This window comes from Podarcis raffonei, chromosome 13, assembly GCF_027172205.1.
Source record: "Podarcis raffonei isolate rPodRaf1 chromosome 13, rPodRaf1.pri, whole genome shotgun sequence".
Taxonomy (NCBI): domain Eukaryota; kingdom Metazoa; phylum Chordata; class Lepidosauria; order Squamata; family Lacertidae; genus Podarcis; species Podarcis raffonei.
In genome coordinates this window covers 42,725,234-42,744,647 of record NC_070614.1, presented here as the reverse complement: position 1 = coordinate 42,744,647, position 19,414 = coordinate 42,725,234, and the positions used below count along the sequence as shown (strand labels likewise).

The 19,414-nt window shown below is 41.3% G+C and overlaps 1 protein-coding gene across 1 annotated transcript; it reads left to right on the top strand.

The window, feature by feature from the left end:
• Nucleotides 1–16,217: 16,217 nt before the first annotated feature.
• On the top strand, nucleotides 16,218–18,449 carry LOC128398934 (vomeronasal type-2 receptor 26-like). Its single transcript, XM_053360199.1, has 2 exons — nucleotides 16,218–16,406; nucleotides 17,475–18,449. Exon 2 carries the CDS (start codon nucleotides 17,499–17,501, stop codon nucleotides 18,447–18,449), a length of 951 nt encoding a protein of 316 aa, XP_053216174.1. The 5' UTR covers nucleotides 16,218–16,406; nucleotides 17,475–17,498.
• Nucleotides 18,450–19,414: the final 965 nt, after the last annotated feature.

The following is a 19,414-nucleotide window of genomic DNA, read 5'->3' as shown; positions in this document are numbered from 1 at the left end:
GGAACTACCCCTGATGCTCTGAAAAATGCCATTTTCTCTGTTGGGGAACCAGGAAGCTGTCAGCTCCCAGGAATCCTGACAGAGTTAAGAGAAAGTTAAGAGTAGAAGAACCATCATCCTGCCTCATTTTGGGATATATTGAATAATTCCTCAATGTTCAAAAAGTCACATTGTTTCCTGATTTTGAAGTGGATGTTAAAATGCTGAAGACAAATGTACAGAATTCAAGTGACACTGTCATTATTTCTGTTTTGTCTCTTCCTTTCTTAATGTGGGTGAAGGATTCCAGTTATAGGGAAGTACACCACATAAATACGATGTACACTCAAGAATTCATATTATTTCCATATGACAGTATCAATCCATTCCTTCACTGCAGAGAAATAATTATGAAATAAATGCTCCACAACTTGTGTTTGGGTTGTATAAAAACTACTTTATCACTTACTAACAGATATATCCCATTTCCATATGTAATGATCACTGCAGTTCAGGTTATAGAAGAGCTAAAAAAGAAGGGAAGGCATTTTGCTGCTATGGTTGCTTTCCATGTCCAGAAGTAAAGATTTCAAACCAAAAAGGTGAGGAATGTCATATGTAGATGTGTTCTATTTGACAGTTGCCACCTATTTAATAAATGGGTGTATTCTATTTTATAAATAGATTGACTACAATCTACCTGGCTCCCATCAGTGTTTTAAATGCTTAAACTAATATGTGAATTGCTCTAACATTCACATATGTAAAGGGTTAATGGAAAGAACAGTAGAACTCTGGGATGTCATACACTCTGTGGCAGTTATGGCAGTTAGTTGAACAGTCTTAACAGTTAGAGCAGCAAGTTTGTTGTGTTGTGCTGCAGTCTGCCTGAGAGTTAGTCAGTCTGTAACAGTTTAATCTATGTAAAACGTATTAGCAATTTAACTATCACCTACCTGCATTGAACATAATATTCTGCAACTGCAAATATACTAAGTCAAAGTTATTTGTTCTTTAAACTTTAATAATAATAATAATAATAATAATAATAATAATAATAATAATAATAATAATATTTATACCCCACCCTCCCCAGCCAAGACCAGGCTCAGAGTTGCTAACAACCAATAATAAAAACAAGTTGATTAAAATACTATTTAAAAGATTAAAATACAACATTAAAATATTAGGGTTCAATCTCTTCATAGGAGCAGAAAGGAAAAAGAAAGAGGGGGAGGAAATCAAACTGATTCCAAGCCAAAGGCCAGGTGGAACAACTCTGTCTTACAGGCCCTGCAGAAAGAAATCAGATTCCGTAGTGCCCTGGTCTCATGAGACAGAGCATTCCACCAGGCTGGAGCCAGTGTTGAGAAGGCCCTGGCTCTGGTTGAGGCTAATCTAATTTCCTTAGGGCCCGGGACCTCTAGGGTGTTGCTATATATGGACCTTAAGGTCCTCTGTGGGGCATATTTTTTAAATATTAATAGTACACTAAAAAGAAAAAGAAGAAGGGATCTAGCATATATCTCTCCCACTTAAGAAAAGGCTTTGGCTGAGATAGGATGAACATGTTTTCTTTCAAATATTTCACAGAAACTGTCATTCAAAGCAAGTGATTACCTCTCCTGTAATTATTCAGAATCACATCTTCTCCCCTTCCCTCTTCTGTGCCCACATGCAAATAATGAAACTAAGAATGGAGGGTCTTATTAATAACTATGAACTATACATGGTTGTGTCTATAGATATACAGAGACTCATGAGTCTGGCTTTGAATCAGCTGTGTGAGTGACCATTCAAGTTAGTCTCTACAGCTCACAGTCACTTGAATGACAGTAACAGAAGAGGTGAACTTGTGCCTACATGAATAATCCCTTGCAAGATGGTAGTGTTTAGGTTGCTGGTGCTCTTACTGCCACTGCAGGGGATGTGCAAGTTTCTTCCTCTTCCTCAGTGTTCCATCAGAGAACCTGTCCCTATTCTTCACAAATATTATCAGTCAGGAGATCTCATCATTGCTGGCATTATTTCACAGATCTATATATTTTCAGATACCCTATCCTTTGAAAAACACCCATCTCAGGAATTTTCAGATGACCATATGTAAGTAGGTGAATTTTCCCCCCTGGGAGGGGAACGGTAGTATTCTGTAAATAAATTTACAGCCATCCCAGCCAGTGTGTTTGAATAAAAGAAGGGGCCTAGCATCTATCTCTCCCACTTAAGAAAAGGCTTTGGCTGAGATGTGATGAACATATTTTTGTTGAATCATTACAGAGAATTTGTAACTCAAAGCAAGTGATTACTTCTGTAATTACAAGATTATTCAAAATTACATCTTCTTCCCTTCCCTAGGGACCTCCTCTGTCCGCCTGCAGAATGATAAAAATGAGACTGGGGTGTCTAATGAATAACTTATATACAGAGTTCAGTCTATAGACATACATATACTCATCAGTCTGGCTTTGAATCAGCTGAGTGAGTGACCATACGAGTTTTGCTGCTCAGGATCACTGGAACGGCAGTAACAGATGAGATGAACTTGTGCCTAAATGAATAATCCCTTTCAAGATGGTAGTGTTTCGGTTGCTGGTGCTCTTACTGTTGGTGCAGGGGATGTGCACGTTTCTGCATATTTCTCAGTGTTCCATCAGAGAACCTGTCCCTATTCTTCACAAATATTATCAATCAGGAGATCTCATCATTGCTGGCATTATTTCTCAGATCTACATATTTTCAGATACCCTATCCTTTGAAAAACACCCATCTCGGGAATTTTCAGATGACCATATGTAAGTAGCTGAATTTTGAAAACAAACAAATATAATATACCCAAAAGAAATTTATAACATACCCAGGCTGCCTGTTGGACTTCACTTGGATTTAGCTCCAGTGGTCTGACAATTAATTAGACCCTCATTTCCTTACATCCACCGCATTTGATCTTCCATTTAAACAGGCAGGAATCTGATATCTAAACCCATCCTCTGGAAGTTATGTAAACTCAATATGGCAATAAGCAGTGTATTAGGCAAGATAATATTTGTGTTCTCTCTCCATTTCACTTTGGGAGATTTGACAGAAATCCTGGAACTGATTTAAATTGGGGTATTGTAAACAGATCGTTAAGTTTTCCTACTCAATTTGGTAGGAAAAAGTGGAGGTATAATGCATCTTGAAAAATTTAATGTATTTCCTAGTACAGAGCAGCTAACACATAAGCCAAGTTCAACTATTATTTTCTTAGCCCTCCCCCTTCACTAAAGCCTAAGTAGTTGTAGCAGTGGATAAAAAGGCACATTCACTGTTGGGTACAGTAATCCTTTGAAGAATAGAGAAGGAGTCATTTTTCTGCTTATAGGAATTCTTGCTTGTACACATACTAACCTGATCAAGTCAGTGGAAATGTGGGGAGAAGGTCTGTGCACATCTGCTTGTGTGTGTATGGTGTGTATGGTTTGTGTGTGTGTGTGTGTGTGTGTGTGTGTGTGTGTGTGTTTATGCATATCAAAGAGAAAAATAACTACCAAACTTTTAGAAGACATCTGAAGGCAGCCCTGTTTAGGGAAGCTTTTAATGTTTAATAGGTTATTGTATTTTAGTGTTTTGTTGGAAGCCACCCAGTGTGGCTGGGGAAACCCAGCCAGATGGGCAGGGTATAAATAATAAATTATTATTATTATTATTATTATTATTATTATTATTATTATTATTATTATTATTAGATGACCACATATACTACTGATTCAGATACTGTTTCATAATCTATTATTTTACACACCTGGGAAATATGAGATTATAAACTATTTTTGAATTGGATACTGCACTGAAAAGAAGTCAGTGTTGTGATCTGAAGCAGATGAACTGTAATGTGGCATGTAACTCTCAATACAGGGTGCTGACTCACCTCTACCAGCACATCCTGGCCTTGGCATTTGCTGTAAAGGAGATCAATGAAACTCCCCAGATCTTGCCCAACGTCACCCTGGGCTTCCACATTTATAACAGCCATTTCAGTGCAAGCTGGACCTATGAAGCCTCAATGGAGCTTCTCTCAAGAAGGGCCAAGGTCATCCCTAACTATAAATGTGATGCTGAGAGCACTCCAATAGCAGTCATTGGGGGACCTAACTCTAATGTCTGTCTTCATATGGCACCCATCCTGTGTACCTACAAAATACCACAAGTAAGATGCAAATTCATTCACACCTGAATTTCACCGAATTCTCGCTTTCAGAAGCAATACACGAAATGAAATGCAGCCATTCTCCAAAATTCACGCTTCCTCGAATTGTGCAAAGAATGTATCCTGTCAAACAATGTGTCAAAAATGCATAGAGGAAGCTAAACTGTGCATAAAAATGCACGTTAGTAAAAATAACATTAAAATGCAATGTATTGGTGAAATTGCTTTGCAAAAATGTGCATGTAATGCAAAAATAGTATATAAGATTTGTATTTATGAATTTTCTTGAGGCTTTTTTTAAAAAGCTAATTGATGTGGTTGTGTGGAGAATTAAACATAAGATTTTAAAATACAAAACTGGGATTAAATATTGACAGATCTATCCATCGCTGACACATGAATACACAGAGAGAGCAGTAAAGGAAGAGTTGTAAGGATGGTGCATCAGATTCAGCCAAAGCCCAATTCCTGAACTTAATTTGGCCAATTTGAATGGAACGAAATGAGTTAGGTAGAGACAGTCCCAGACTCAGTCTGGCCCCCAGGAGTGCTCTCACGCCGTCGGGGGCAGGGTCTTGGTTAGGAAGATTTGTTAGTGCGTGACTGTACCAAGCAGTGGACTGAAACACACGGTCAGATGGAGCAGTAGAATCCCCTAGGCAGAGCATCTGGTGAGCTGAGGTTTCAATCCTGCTGCTTGCAAGGGTCTGCTTCCTCGGCGTGTTCTTTGCAGGGAATGCACAGGGAAAGTAGACCCCAGCAGGGAAGCAGAGAATTCAATCTTGCAATCTGTAGGATCTGCCTCACCAGTATAGTCCCTGCCAAAAATGAACAGTAGAAGGTGACCCTGGCAGGATTGTATCCTCCACTCATCATTGGAGAATTCACTCATGCAGTAGCTATTTCTGATTTTTTTTTAATCACTGTGAGTTTGCATTGTTATACCGATTGTAATATTTTTTTAAAAAATAATCATAATAATGCTGTCACTATTGTGAGCAGCTTCAAGATAAAATCTGTTGTTTGAACACAAAATGTAAAATGAGCTGCTCTCTGCAGTCTCATAGTAGTGGGTCATACATACCTTTGTGTGGCATTGCCTCCCACTGATAGAAGCAATTGGCTCTCATTCACATTAATCCCCCTTATATAAACATTGAAGGATGGATTGGGTTTCCATTGATGTTTGAATATAATCACCACAATATGGCAAGCCTCTCACTAAAAATTCACACACACAACGCAAATGCACAAAAGCAACTTTTTAAAATTGAAAATCACTTTCCCCCCTTACTTCTTTTTTTAAATCCTTAGCTTATATATGGTTCTTCCCCAGTCATGAATAAACAATCTCAAGGAGTTTTCTTCCACCAGATGTTTCCAAATGGAGACCATCAATATAGAGGAATGATCAAGATATTGCTGCATTTCCAGTGGACATGGATTGGAGTGGTTTCTCAAGATGGGGAAAATACAGAAGGGTTTATAGAGAATGTACTCCCAATGTTTTCCCAGAGTGGCATCTGCTTTGACTTCATAGAAAAATTCCCCAAACAAACAACATCAAGTGGTATCACTGACATGGTGGGGGAGGGCTTTCACAGTGTCAGTGTTATTATGGGAAGCACTGCGAATGTTGTGGTTGTACATGGAGAAATTCAGACCATGATGGCATTGAAAATGGTGCCCCAAGTTGTACAATTTGAACATATACCAATGAGGACCAAGGGCAAAGTCTGGTTCATGACAGCCCAGGTGGATATCACATCATTTCCATTTCAAAGATATTGGGACATAAGTTTCCTTCATGGTTCTCTTTCCCTTGCCATTCACTCAGTGAATCTCTTAGCTTTCCAGAAGTTCCTTCAGACCAAAAACCCAAGCACAGAAAAAGAAGATGGTTTTATCAAGGACTTCTGGGAAGAGTCATTTAACTGTTCATTCCCCAGTTCAGTGGCAGATAATATAGGTGGGCAAATCTGCACTGGGGAGGAGAAGATGGAGGCACTTCCCATGTCTGTTTTTGAAATTAAAATGACTGCTCATACCTATACCATTTACAATGCAGTCTATGCGGTGGCACATGCTTTGCACACCATGCATTCATCCCAATTCAAGCTCAGGGGAATGGCAGAGGGAGTAAGACGGGAGCTTCCAAATTCACAACCGTGGCAGGTAATGTCCTGAAGATGCCTCCATATATTTTGGTGGGGGGAAATGGGCAACCTTTTTCAAGCTTCCATGAGATTAACAAGAAAATTATTCTCAGAGAAAAACTTTACAATACATCTAGCCTATGGTTTTCTCCCAATTCAAGCTCAGGGGAATGGCTGATGGAGTAAGATGGGAACTTCCAAATCAACAACTGTGGTAGGTAATGTCCTGATCAGATGAAAGCTGAAGATACTTATGTATCTTTTGGTGAAACAATGATGGTCGAGCTTTATCAACCTTCCATGAGATTAACAAGAAAGTCAATCTCATACAAAACCTTTACCATACTTCAAGCCTTTTATTTTGCCTCTGCAGCGGAGATTAACAGAACTCCTCTTAGTTTGTAAAAGAATTTCTTTCCATCCCTTCACAATCAAGGTAGCAGGTTCAGCTGTGCATCTTTTTTGTGGAGGGAGTTCCAAATCATTGTGCTGCTCTGATATTTTGTCCAGTATGTAATTCAACCATTCCTTGCGGAGGATCGGAGAAGATGGTGGGATCATTTATTTGATTAAAACTTTGGTTAGTTTTAAGTTCATCTGTTCTTTGGTGGAGATGAACATGCCTGACATATTGGATCCATGTGACCTCTGTCGTTGATGTTTCGTTTAGGTTTGATTATGTATTGAACTTCACTCTAGGATTTCTAAGTGTAGAGTAGGCTTGAAATATGTTTTTACTATGTTGGAGCTAGGGTATCAAATATTTCTTTAGAGTGGCTACAATTGCATAGAAAGCTGCTTTCTACCAAGTGGAGACCACTGGTCCATGTAGATCAGTATTGTCTACACTGCCAGCAACGCCCAAGTTTTTGATGGAGATACCAGGGATTGAACCTGGAACCTTCTGCATTTAAAGCATGAGTCACCAGTGAGCCAAAGCCGTTCCCCAGCTGCCTTACTGGAGAAGCAGAAGAGGGTATCACTGCCCCTTTCCTTGCAGTTTTGAAAATACCAGAAGCAGCAACAGGGCTGCCAACCATATCGTTGGCAGTCGCAATATCTCACTCCACAATAGATACATCCATACCACAGACTTAAACCATGGGGATTGTGGTCTTTTAAAGATAGAAGAGGTCTCTTTATGGAAAAATCTTAACCTCTCTTGATAAGCCTACAATGAGGAAAGTTCTTTAGTGTAACACAAAACAGTGGAAGTTAAAGTAGTGGTGCAGATGTGGCCAATATTCCATGGTTTGGGATTTTAAGTGACCTTTTGCTGTTTCTAACATTAGCTTGCACAAAGATTTCATGGGATCATAATCCTGAGCCTTGGATGTATTTTCACTGTGTTGTATGATAATATAATAAGAGCATTTATATATTCTTTCTTATTTTTATTATTTAGCTCCATCACATTCTCAGAAGTATTTCGTTTAACAACAGTGCAGGAGAAAAGGTGCACTTTGACGAAAATGGCAAATTAATTGCTTACTTTGACATTATAAACTGGCTCATGTTTCCAAATCAGTCCTTTCTTAGAGTCAAAGCTGGGAAGGTAGACTCTCTGGGTGCCCAGGAAAAATCGTTCACCATTCATGAGGATGCCATTGTATGGCCCAAACAATTTAACCAGGTGGGTTGTCTGCACTTTTCAGGGTTCGTTCCATCACTTGCCCCATAGTCAGGAAGAAGATAATTACTCAAATGGTTGTTTCTCAGTATTCTGTAAATATAGTGAGCCTTGTTCAATCTGAACATTCATGTGCCACTTAATGTTCCTTCTCCACTTACAAGGAATCATTCATTCAGAGTGGTAGCAACAACACTCTAGAACACACTCCTGATTAATATTAGGGAGAATATTAATATCTTTCACTGTATTTTTTTATTTTTATTTTTGCTAAAACCCCTTTTCATTCATTAAGCATGTGATGGCAGGATAGGTAAGTACCAACATCTCTCCACATTGAACACTACTGCCAGCTGATTGAAGTGGGTGGTGCTGTGGGCTAAACCACTGAGCCTCTTGGGTGTGCAAATCAAAAGGTCAGCGGTTCAAATCTGTGCAACGGGGTGAGCTCCTGTTGTTCTGTCCCAGCTTCTGCCAACCTAGCAGTTCAAAAGCATTCCAGTGCAAGTAGATAAATAGCTACCACTGTGGCTGAAAGGTAAATGGTGTTTCCATGCGCTCTGGCTTCTATCACGGTGTTCTGTTGCGCCAGATGCAGTTTAGTCATGTGGTCAAAGCTGTCTGTGGATAAACACCGACACTTTTGGCCTGAAGCGAGATGAGCATTGCACCCCATAGTCCCCTTGACTGGACTTAACCATCCAGGAGTCATTTACCTTTACCTTTTTACCTGCACACACACACACACAGAGAGAGAGAGGGAGGGAGGGAGGGAGGGAGGGAGGGAGGGAGGGGGAGAGAGGAGAGAGAGAGATAGAACTCACTACTTACACACATCACACATTTAACTTGTGAGTATTCAGCTTTATGTGCCTGGCAAAAATAATAAATAAATAAATAAATAAATAAATAAATAAATAAATAAAGGGGGGTGGAAGTCGGGTGGGGGGGAGAGACTTTGGCCATCACACCCACCATTGAATCCAATGTGTCCTGATTATATGCAACTTTAGCTTTACAAACTATCCCTGGAATTTAAACCCCTAATAAGCTGAGTGTTGGCTGTAGAAGTATAAATGGAACAGGTGACGGCACACTTCTTACAATGGACATTTACTTTTGTTTTGAATTTGATTAAAATAATTGTTTTAAGTGTTTGTGTTGCGCAGTTGCTGTTTTGTATTGTTTACCATTTTTTGACCTTTTACTGAAAGGTGGTAAATAAATTTATCAATAAAGAAATTATTATTATTATTATTATTATTATTATTATTATTATTATTATTATTATTATTATTTATATCCCGCCCTCCCCAGCCAAAGCTAGGCTCAGGGCGGCTAACAACAATCAAAATAATCCAACATTCTAAAAACATTCATTATAAAATTAATTAAAATCAAATTAAAATCAAATTGATGGCAACCATTAAGCAAAATTCTGTGCAGATTGCCAGAGGAGGGGGTCAGGCTGCGCCCTGACCAAAGGCCTGGTGGAACAGCTCTGTCTTGCAGGCCCTGTGGAAAGATGTCAGGTCCCACAGGGCCCTAGTCTCTTGTGACAGAGCGTTCCACCAGATTGGAGCCGCGGCCGAGAAAGCCCTGGCTCTAGTTGAGGCCAGCCTAACCTCTCTGTGGCCTGGGATCTTCAGGATGTTTTTATTTGCAGACCATAAATTTCTCTGTGGGACATACCAGGAGAGGCGGTCCCATAGGTACAAGGGTCCTAGGCCGTATAGGGCTTTAAAGGTTAAAACCAGCACCTTAAACCTGATCCTGTACTCCACCGGGAGCCAGTGCAGCTGGTATAGTACCGGATGAATATGATTTCGCAGCGAAGACCCCATAAAGAGTCTCGCCGCGGCATTCTGCACCCGCTGGAGTTTCTGGGTCAGTCTCAAGGGCAGCCCCACGTAGAGCGAGTTACAATAATCCAGTCTGGAGGTGACCGTCGCATGGATCACAGTGGCTAGGTCAGGGCGAGAGAGATAAGGAGCCAACTGCTTAGCTTGGCGGAGATGAAAAAATGCCGCCTTTGTTAAAGCTGTAATCTGCGCCTCCATAGAGAGGGAGGTATCGAAGATTACACCCAAACTCTTAACGGACAGTGCTGGCACTAATTGCACCCCCGCAAGAGATGGGAGTTGCCCCCTCAATCCCATATCGCTCCGTCCCAGCCAGAGGATCTCTGTCTTCGAAGGATTTAACTTCAACCGGCTCCCACGTAACCATCCAGCCACAGCTTCCAGACATCTGGTCAGTGTGTCTGGGGCCGAGTCAGGATGGCCATCCATCAACAGATAGAGTTGGGTGTCTTCGGCATACTGATGGCAACCCAGCCCAAAACTCCGGACAAGCTGGGCGAGGGGGCGCATAAAGATGTAAAAAAGCATCGGGGAGAGAATCGCACCCTGAGGCACTCCACACACCAAGGAGTGGCGCGATGACAATTCCCCCCCAAGCGCCACCCTCTGTCCCCGACCAGAGAGAAACGAGCGCAGCCATTGAAGGACTGTGCCCTGGATCCCCACGTCGGCAAGACGGTGGTCCAGGAGTTCGTGATCGACCATGTCGAAGGCTGCTGACAGGTCTAGAAGAATCAGCAGCCCCGACCCGCCTCGATCCAGCTGCCTGCGGAGATCATCTGTTAGGGCGTCCAGAGCCATCTCGGTCCCATGACCAGCGCGGAAGCCGGACTGGAATGGATCGAGAGCCGATGTTTCATCCAGAAACCTACCAAGCTGTTCAGCAACCACTCTCTCAATCACCTTACCCAGGAATGGAAGATTCGAAACCGGGCGGTAATTGGATAGATCTAAGGGATCTAATGATGTTTTCTTTAAGAGCGGACGCACCACTGCCTCCTTCAGTTCCCCTGGGAATATCCCGGTGCCAAGGGACAAATTGATGATATCACCCAGGGGGGCCCGCACCTCGTCTGGACACGCTCTAATCAGCCAAGACAGGCACGGGTCAAGAAAACATGTGGTGGGCTTTCCAGCTTGGAGGAGTCTGTCCACATCGGCTGGGGATATCCGGTCAAAGTGGTCCAATACTGGACCCGAGGACAGTCGAGGGGCCTCCAGTTCCTTTATTGTATCCAAATTGGCAGGGAGGTCATGGCGGAGCAACAGGACCTTCTCCGCAAAAAAGCTCACAAATGCCTCACAGCTGTGTGTCATATTGTTATTTAAATTTGGCTTTCCTTCAAGGGACGTTAAAGACCTAATTATACTAAATAATTGCGCCGGGCGAGAGCTAGCGGAGGCAATGGGGGCCGAGAAGTAGGACTTCTTAGCGGCCTTCACTGCCATCTCGTAGGTTTTCATAAAAACCCTATAAGATGTTCTTGAGGCTCCATCACGGGCACCCCGCCATACTCGCTCTAGCCGTCTGAGGTCCCGCTTCATTTTCCGAAGCTCCTCGGTAAACCAGGGAGCCCAGTTTCTGCGGGGTCGCAGAGGGCGCCTAGGTGCGATCTCATCAATGGCTGCTAGGAGCTGGATATTCCAGCCCTCAACAAGCTCAGTCAATGAGTCGCCAGGGGGAGCAAGATCCCGCAAGGCCTGACGGAATCTATAATTTATGTCGGGCCTCAATAATCTAATAAATAAAAAAATAATGTATTTATTTATGAGGTTATTGAGGCCCTACATATCTGAAGGCCTGTCTCTTTCCATAAGTACTCTTTTGGGTATAAAGATAAGCAAAAGGTCCCTCTTGGTACTTCTGCCACCCTAAGAAACCTGGGGGATGGCACTCTGGGAATTGATGCTCTCTGTGACAGCTCCCAAAATATGTCCTCTTCCCCACAGGGGCATGTCAAACATCCTCATTTTATAGTTACTATTGATTGGTGAAGATGCAATTGATGACAATTAATACCACCACTTTTGTTTGATGTACATTCCTTTGGTTTGTTTTAAAATGTGTTATAGATTTTAATGACTATTTATTATTTGATTTAATGACATATATATGGCTGTATTTATGTTGCTCACTGGTTTGGTGGCCTTTGATCTAAAAAGTGTTTTATAAATAAACCATACCATAATGTGAGCCAAGGACTCAAGTCATGATGGAGGTTCTAAAAGTCCACTGCATTCACAATACTCTCTAATGTTCATGATATTACCTAAAACATTATGTTCTAATATTTATGGACAGACCTCGCCCATTTCTATATGTAATGATCATTGCGGATCAGGTTATAGTAGGACCAAGAAGGAAGGGAAACCATTTTGTTGCTATGATTGCATTCCATGTCCAGAAGGAAAGATCTCTAACCAGAAAGGTAAGAAAAGTTTTAAAATGTTATATAGAGATGTATGTATGCTACCTATTTCAAAAATTATTTTAACCCTCCCTAGGGTATACAAGCGTTCAAGAAGGTCACTCTGGGCTGCTAATGAGTCTTGTATTTTCTTTAATCTGTATATGCTCTCAGCTCAGCTAAAGCCTTACCAAACACTGGTCTGCTTAAACCATGAGCCAGTACTTTCTTGTCAAAAACTTTCCTCTATTCACCTTCATCATGCACAGAGATTCACCCTTAAAATAAGCTGCAGTTCAGAAAGGGTAGAACCACCAATTTTAGTCTCATACCCTCCAACATTTCTCTAATCAAAATAGGGATGTCCTATTCCATAATAGTAATAACAATAACTTTACTATTTATACCCCATCCATCTGACTCGGTTGCCACTCTGTGCAGCTTCCAATATATATAAAACATAATAAAATATTAGACATTAAAAAAAATCTTCCCTATTTAGGGCTGCCTTCAGAAGGCTCGGGTGTCGGATAACTCCATACCCTTCAACATTACTCTGAAGTAAAAAGGGACATCCCACCATACCCTCCAACATTTTTCCTATGAAAATAGGGACATCCTAAGGAAAAGTGGGACATTCAGAGATCAAATCAGAAACTGATACAGCTTCTGTAAAGTGGGGAAATCCCTGGAAAATACATACACTTGGAGGGTCAGTAGTCTGCTGAGATTTAATTGCATTCCACCAAAATATTGAAGTAGTTTATGAAGTGTGCAGCTATCTGCATTATTTCCACAAATATGACACTGAATGAGAGATTTGAGGGGGAAATGTGGACTAGTCTACATGAGCCAACAGATACTTGCCTTGTGCGAAGGAATAACAGAGCAAAAGAGACAAGCAAAGACCACATCAGGGCCTGGTTCAGTTGGCTAAAGACAGGGCTAACTGAAGAAAGAAATATCTGATGCCTGCTGCTGTTTCAAGGGGCTGGTAGTTTTGCTTTGTGATCTGCTGTGTTTTCTAAATGTTGTTGACTGCTTTGAAGAGTCGAGTAAAGAAGTGGGATATAAAACAAAGAAGCCTTTCCCCTTACCACCACTAGACTCTAAACATATTCAGTAAACATGTTTTTGTTTTATTTTCAGACATGGATGACTGTTTTCAGTGTCCGGAAGATCAGTACCCAAACATTGGCCAGGATATATGTCTTCCAAAAGATATTAGCTTCCTGTCTTATGATGAACCTCTGGGAATCAGTTTGGTCACTTTTGCTCTTTTATTGACTTTCATTACAGGTTTTGTGCTTAGGATCTTCATCAAGCACAAAGACACTCCCATAGTCAAAGCCAACAATCGGACCCTCACCTATGTTCTCCTCCTAGCCCTCATTCTCTCCTTCCTTTGTCCTTTGCTATTCATTGGCCAGCCCTCAAAAATAACCTGTCTCCTTCGACAAACTGCTTTTGCAGTGATCTTCTCAGTAGCAGTGTCTTGCATCTTAGCAAAAACAACTATAGTGGTTCTAGCTTTCATGGCTACCAAGCCAGGCTCCAGAATGAGGAGATGGATGGGGGGAAATCTGGCCATCTCCATTGTTCTTTTCAGTTTCCTCATTCAAATGATGATTTGTAGTGCCTGGCTGATAGTTGCTCCCCCACTCCCTGATTTAGACAAGCACTCAGTGACTAAAGAAATTGTACTGGAATGTAACGAAGGATCAGTCACCATGTTCTACTGTGTCCTAGGCTTCATGGGAATGCTGGCCATGGTCAGTTTCACTGTGGCTTTCCTAGCTAGGAAGTTACCAGACAGATTTAATGAAGCCAAGTTTATCACTTTCAGCATGTTGGTCTTTTGCAGTGTGTGGCTGTCCTTTGTTCCTACCTACCTGAGTACCAAGGGAAAGTACATGGTGGCTGTGGAGATCTTTTCTATTTTGGCCTCTAGTTTTGGATTACTGGGCTGCATCTTCTTCCCCAAATGTTATATTGTTTTGGTGAGGCCCGAGTTAAACAGCAGGGGAAAGCTTATTATAAGAAAGAATTAAAGCATGAACAAGTCGATTTCACAAAACTGTTCCCCAAAGCCAACAGCCCATGTAGCTGTTCTCCCTGGACTTTCCCCTGACAAAGTACTCTGATTAAGGGAAGCAGTGGTTCATGTATCCTAGACTCATAGAGCTGGAAGGGACCCTAATTCCAGGATGCTGACTACACATTTTGGAAACAACATTGATTACAAGGTCTTCTTTAATGAGGTTCTAACTTCTAACTTCATCAATACACCACTGATCCCTTATTAACTAATGAAAGGGAAATTAAAATTACATTTCTGAATATGTGACAAAAACATTTTTTTCAGCAATTCCAGCGGGATTCCTTAGCATTGAATGATTAACTACATATGATGATTAACAGGGCTATAATTTGAGCTTCTGTTTCTCAAAAACCCCTGTGGACTTACAGGTACAGTGGCCACTGGCAAACCTAATGCAACGTATACTAAAATTAATTAGAATTAAACAGACTTGTGATCCACAAGTCACATTTTAGATACTCCCAGATTGTGTCTTCTCAAGAAAATAAACTACATTTAAATGAGACCATATTTATCTTGGAGAAGATAAAACGTTTTTTCTGCGTAGAACAAACAGTTGCCTTTGTATTGAGAATGGCGGTTTTAGTGGTCTTGCTGCTGGAACTGTTTTCTTACAAAGTATGTCAGGCTCACCTAGCAAAATGCAGGCTCCAAGGTCCACACCGTCCACTTCACACGTATCATCAGCCAGGAGAGTTCCTCATTGGTGGCATTGTTTACCATGGTGGCATCATGTCCTCTCCAGCAACATTCACTGAGGAACCCCCACCAGCGCTGCCTGAAAAGCTTGTGTAAGAACTAAGCCACTCATTTATTACAGCACAGGAATGATCAAACCTAGAGTTGCAGTCTCAGAATAATGACTGAGGCTGCAAACCTCTACCCATTGACCTAGGGATAACCACTTTTGATTTCAGTGGGACATATGCTGATGTAAAAATACATAGGAATGTCTTCTGAATTAAGAGAATAGTCTAGAAGCTCCCATTTCTCGATAGGGAAATGGATACAACTGTATTGAAATGTATATATATTTGTATGTTTGGGATATCCCTTTTGAACAGCCTTGGTTTTGATAGACTTGGTTTGAACACACGTGTTAGTAAGAATGAATTTAAAAAAGCAGCAACACCTGTACGGAACCTGAATGCTCATATCGTTTCATTTTCTGACTCAGGCTAAAGTTTGTTTCACATTGAAGGTATATATTATGAAGAATAGAATTCTGTGAATTACAACCACCGTCACTTCCTCATGAATAAGAAAGGGGTCTAACAGGAGAGAGCTCAGGGGAAAGTCCTAGATGTGTCAGAGAAAGAGCTCAGGGGTTCTACGTTTCCTATGGGCACCACATTAGCAACCCCTGGTCTAGATATCATTGGCCTTAAGATTGGAGAACTGGGACAAAATGAGCAAAATGAATTTCAATAGGGACAAATGTCCGTTTCTGCACTTAGGCAGGAAATACCAGCTGCACAAATCTAAAATGGGGAACACCTGGCATGCCAGTATAACATGTGAAAAGGATCAAGGATAACATGTGAAAAGCATCAAGGAGTATGCATCAACAGAAGTATAGTGCCCCAGTCAAAAGAAATCATAGAGCAGCTCTCTTTTGCCTTGCTCAGACCTCACCTGGCGGATTGTGTTCAGTTGTGATAGCCATTTTCAAGTATCTCAAGGGCTGTCACCAAGAAGGTAGAGCAAGCTTGTTTTCTCTTGCTCCAGAGGGTAGAACCCAACCCAATGTATTCAAGTTGCAAGAAAAGAGATTCTGTGCAAACATCAAGAAAAACTAGCTTGTTATAAGAACTGTTCAGCAATACACTGGACTGGGAGTTAACTCCACTGAACTTGATATGATTAACTACTGTGTTGATATGTAAAAGGATATATCAGTTCCTTATGATACTGTTTGCAACTCTCATTCTAGGGTGGTGCCTAAGGTTTACCAGCACATCGTGTCCTTGGCATTTGCAGTCAAGGAGATCAACGAAGACCCTCACATCCTACCCAATATCACCTTGGGCTTTCACTTATATGACAGCTATTCCAATGCAAGGAGCACATATCTTGCCACACTGGTACTTTTATCCATGGAAAAGAAATTTGTTCCTAATTATATATGTGATGTTGAAAATAATCTGGCAGGGGTCATTGGGGGACTTGATTCTGAAATCTCCTTTTATGTGGCAACAGTTTTGGATATCTATAAGATTCCACAGGTAGGACACCTATGTACAATACCTCTATCAGCTTACATAAAGAAAGAGGCTGAATTCACAGCAACATTTCAGGGTGAGGAGAAAATGGGGAGCAGAACCATGTACACCAGCTTCAGATCATTGAAAAATAAAGGAGATACAGAGTTAAAATAAAATAAAGTAACCTAAATAAGAATGGCTGCAATACCAGAAAAAAATATGCCACACCCCCAATCTCTAACACACACCTCAAGGACATCCCAAAGGCCAATGATGGGAGAATGGGTTTCTTCATCACCAGCCATAACACCATATGTTAATGTTTAGGGGGAAAGGGCTTTCAAATTAAACATACTCTGGAGGTATGAAAATTGCAGATATAATCCAGTTATGCAGGAGAATAGTAATAGTACTGAGCAGCTGGCTCCAATGTGAAATAAATGTTCATATGATGTCTAAGAAGTTTAAAAAGAGGAGGCAGAAATGGCAGTTCTGCTTTGTGCTGGGATATGTGCATTGTGAAGATGACAGAAGCTACACAAAAGAAATGTTGCAATTCCGACCCAAGTTGCAATTCTGACGTGGCTGCAATAAATAATATCTAAAGCAGTGCTAGGCAATCCTCTCTTTAGGGCATGGTGTGTCCCTTCAATCAGTTTTATCCTTCGTAAAGCATGAATAAGCTTTATAAAAATAAAGATATAATAGGAGCATTGTTCCTTTCTGCTCAACAGAACAAATGCTTAACAAGCAGGAATTGGAGAAGATTCCAATTTTCACCCAATCTGCACCTGTGTCATTTGTATAAATGAGAGAGGGCATGCAACCCCTGGTGAGTGACAAAGGGCATGTCTGACTAACAGGATTCACCACAAAATGTATATTAATAGTTTGAAGGAAAAATGCAAATATTACAGTGTCTTATCTCTTCCTCCATTCCCTCTTTAGCTCATTTATGGCTCTGCTCCGGTGATGAATGATAAAAGCCCAGGGCTTCCCTTCTACCAGATGGCAGCCTCAGAAGCCCTTCAGTATGAGGGAATTCTCTCTTTGCTTCTGCATTTCAGGTGGACGTGGATTGGAGTCATTGCAACAGACAATGACAATGGAGAAAGATTTGTGCAAACCATTTCCCCAATGTTTACCAAGAGTGGTGTCTGCTTTGCATTCCTAGGAAGGATCCCCAATTTTAGTTTTATTTCTGAAGTTGATGACATGCTACGTCAGGGGGCAATAATAAGCCAGAAAATTTTTAGTAGCAAAGCTAATGTAGTGGTTGCCTCTGGAGAATCTTATTCCATGGCAACTTTTAGATGGCTTCCATACATTTCAGAACATGATGACATAAAAAATAATGTAAAAAGTAAAGTATGGATAATAACAGCCCAGGTTGAGTTCGCTTCATTTGTCTTTCAAAGGTACTGGGATTCGGGAATATTCAGTGGCGCTATAGCCTTTGAAATTCACTTTAGAAACCCACCAGGATTTTATCAGTATGTTCTGCACAGAAACCCTTCCAGCACAGATGGGGACGGTTTTATCAGGGACTTCTGGCAACAGACCTTTGAATGTGTATTCCCAGATATCACTGCAGACAAGGTGGAGGGGAATATTTGCACCGGAGAAGAGAAGCTGGAGAGCCTTCCTGGATCCCTTTTTGAAATGAGCATGACAGGCCACAGTTATAGCATCCATAGTGCTGTCTACGCCATGGCCCATGCCTTACATGCCATGTCCACATCCAGACTCAGGCACAGAGGAATGGTGTACAGAGGGAGAGGGAAGAATCCAAATCCACAGTTTTGGCAGGTAAAGGCTGAACATCCTCAACTGGCAAAACCCAAAATTTATAATTCTGCAGACAGAGTTGGTGATATTGTGCTGCTTGCAATTGGCAGTAGACCCTATAGGGAAGTGAAATGATGGTTGTGTCCTTCTTTGAGCAGGTACTGCCCTGTGTTTGAGCATAAAGCATTTGTATGAGAGAAGCTTTGCAGCTTAATGAAATCCCATGCCATTCATAGATAGGAAGCTGTGGTAACGGTTGAGAGAGATTTTCATCATCCCCTCTATCCCATATCAAACAAATCCTTCATTAGAGCTGGTGGTAGCACACCACTGCAGTGTCTTATGTGATGTTCAGGGAGAGGGATGGAGGGAGAGGGGGGGAACCTCGCTACCTACACCTATTTAACTTGTGGACACTCTGAGGATTGTAAGGAAGACTGAGAGAGATGCATGTGTGTGAAAGAAAATTGGTTGACTCTCTCCATGCTTGGACCTGAATCTACTGACAGTTGACAGAATCACCCCCACCATTTCCTGTAGGTTCTTCCAACAGGAAAAAAAATTTCTCCGCCCTGCATTAGACTGCAGTCTTTTCCAAACAATTGCCTTTTCTGCTTTCAATCTAGCTCCATCACTTTCTGAGAAGTAAATCGTTTAACAATACAGCAGGAGATGTGGTCTTCATCAACCAGAATGGAGAGGCAGCATCTAGCTTGGATATTGTCAATTGGATTATATTCGCCAACCAAAGTTTGCACAGAATGAGAGTTGGGAGGATAGATCCACAGGCTCCTCCAGACCAATCATTACTCCTTGATGAAGATGCCATCACATGGCACAGTTGGTTTAACCAGGTAGAGTTGCATTGTTTGCTAATTCAAAAGAGAGTCAGTTTTGAATAAGCAATCATTATCCACCAGCATGTTTTCTCACTCTTTTCTGAGCTGCTGTTGAGGAGTGGTGTATGACCAAAGCATCAAGGTACCAGATTAAGAGCCGAAAGCTTACTGCTAGAAGCCACACAAGGAATAAAGGCAAATATTTTATTAAGGGGGTTACAAAACAGAAGAACCATTTTACTACAAAATACAGTTAAGCAA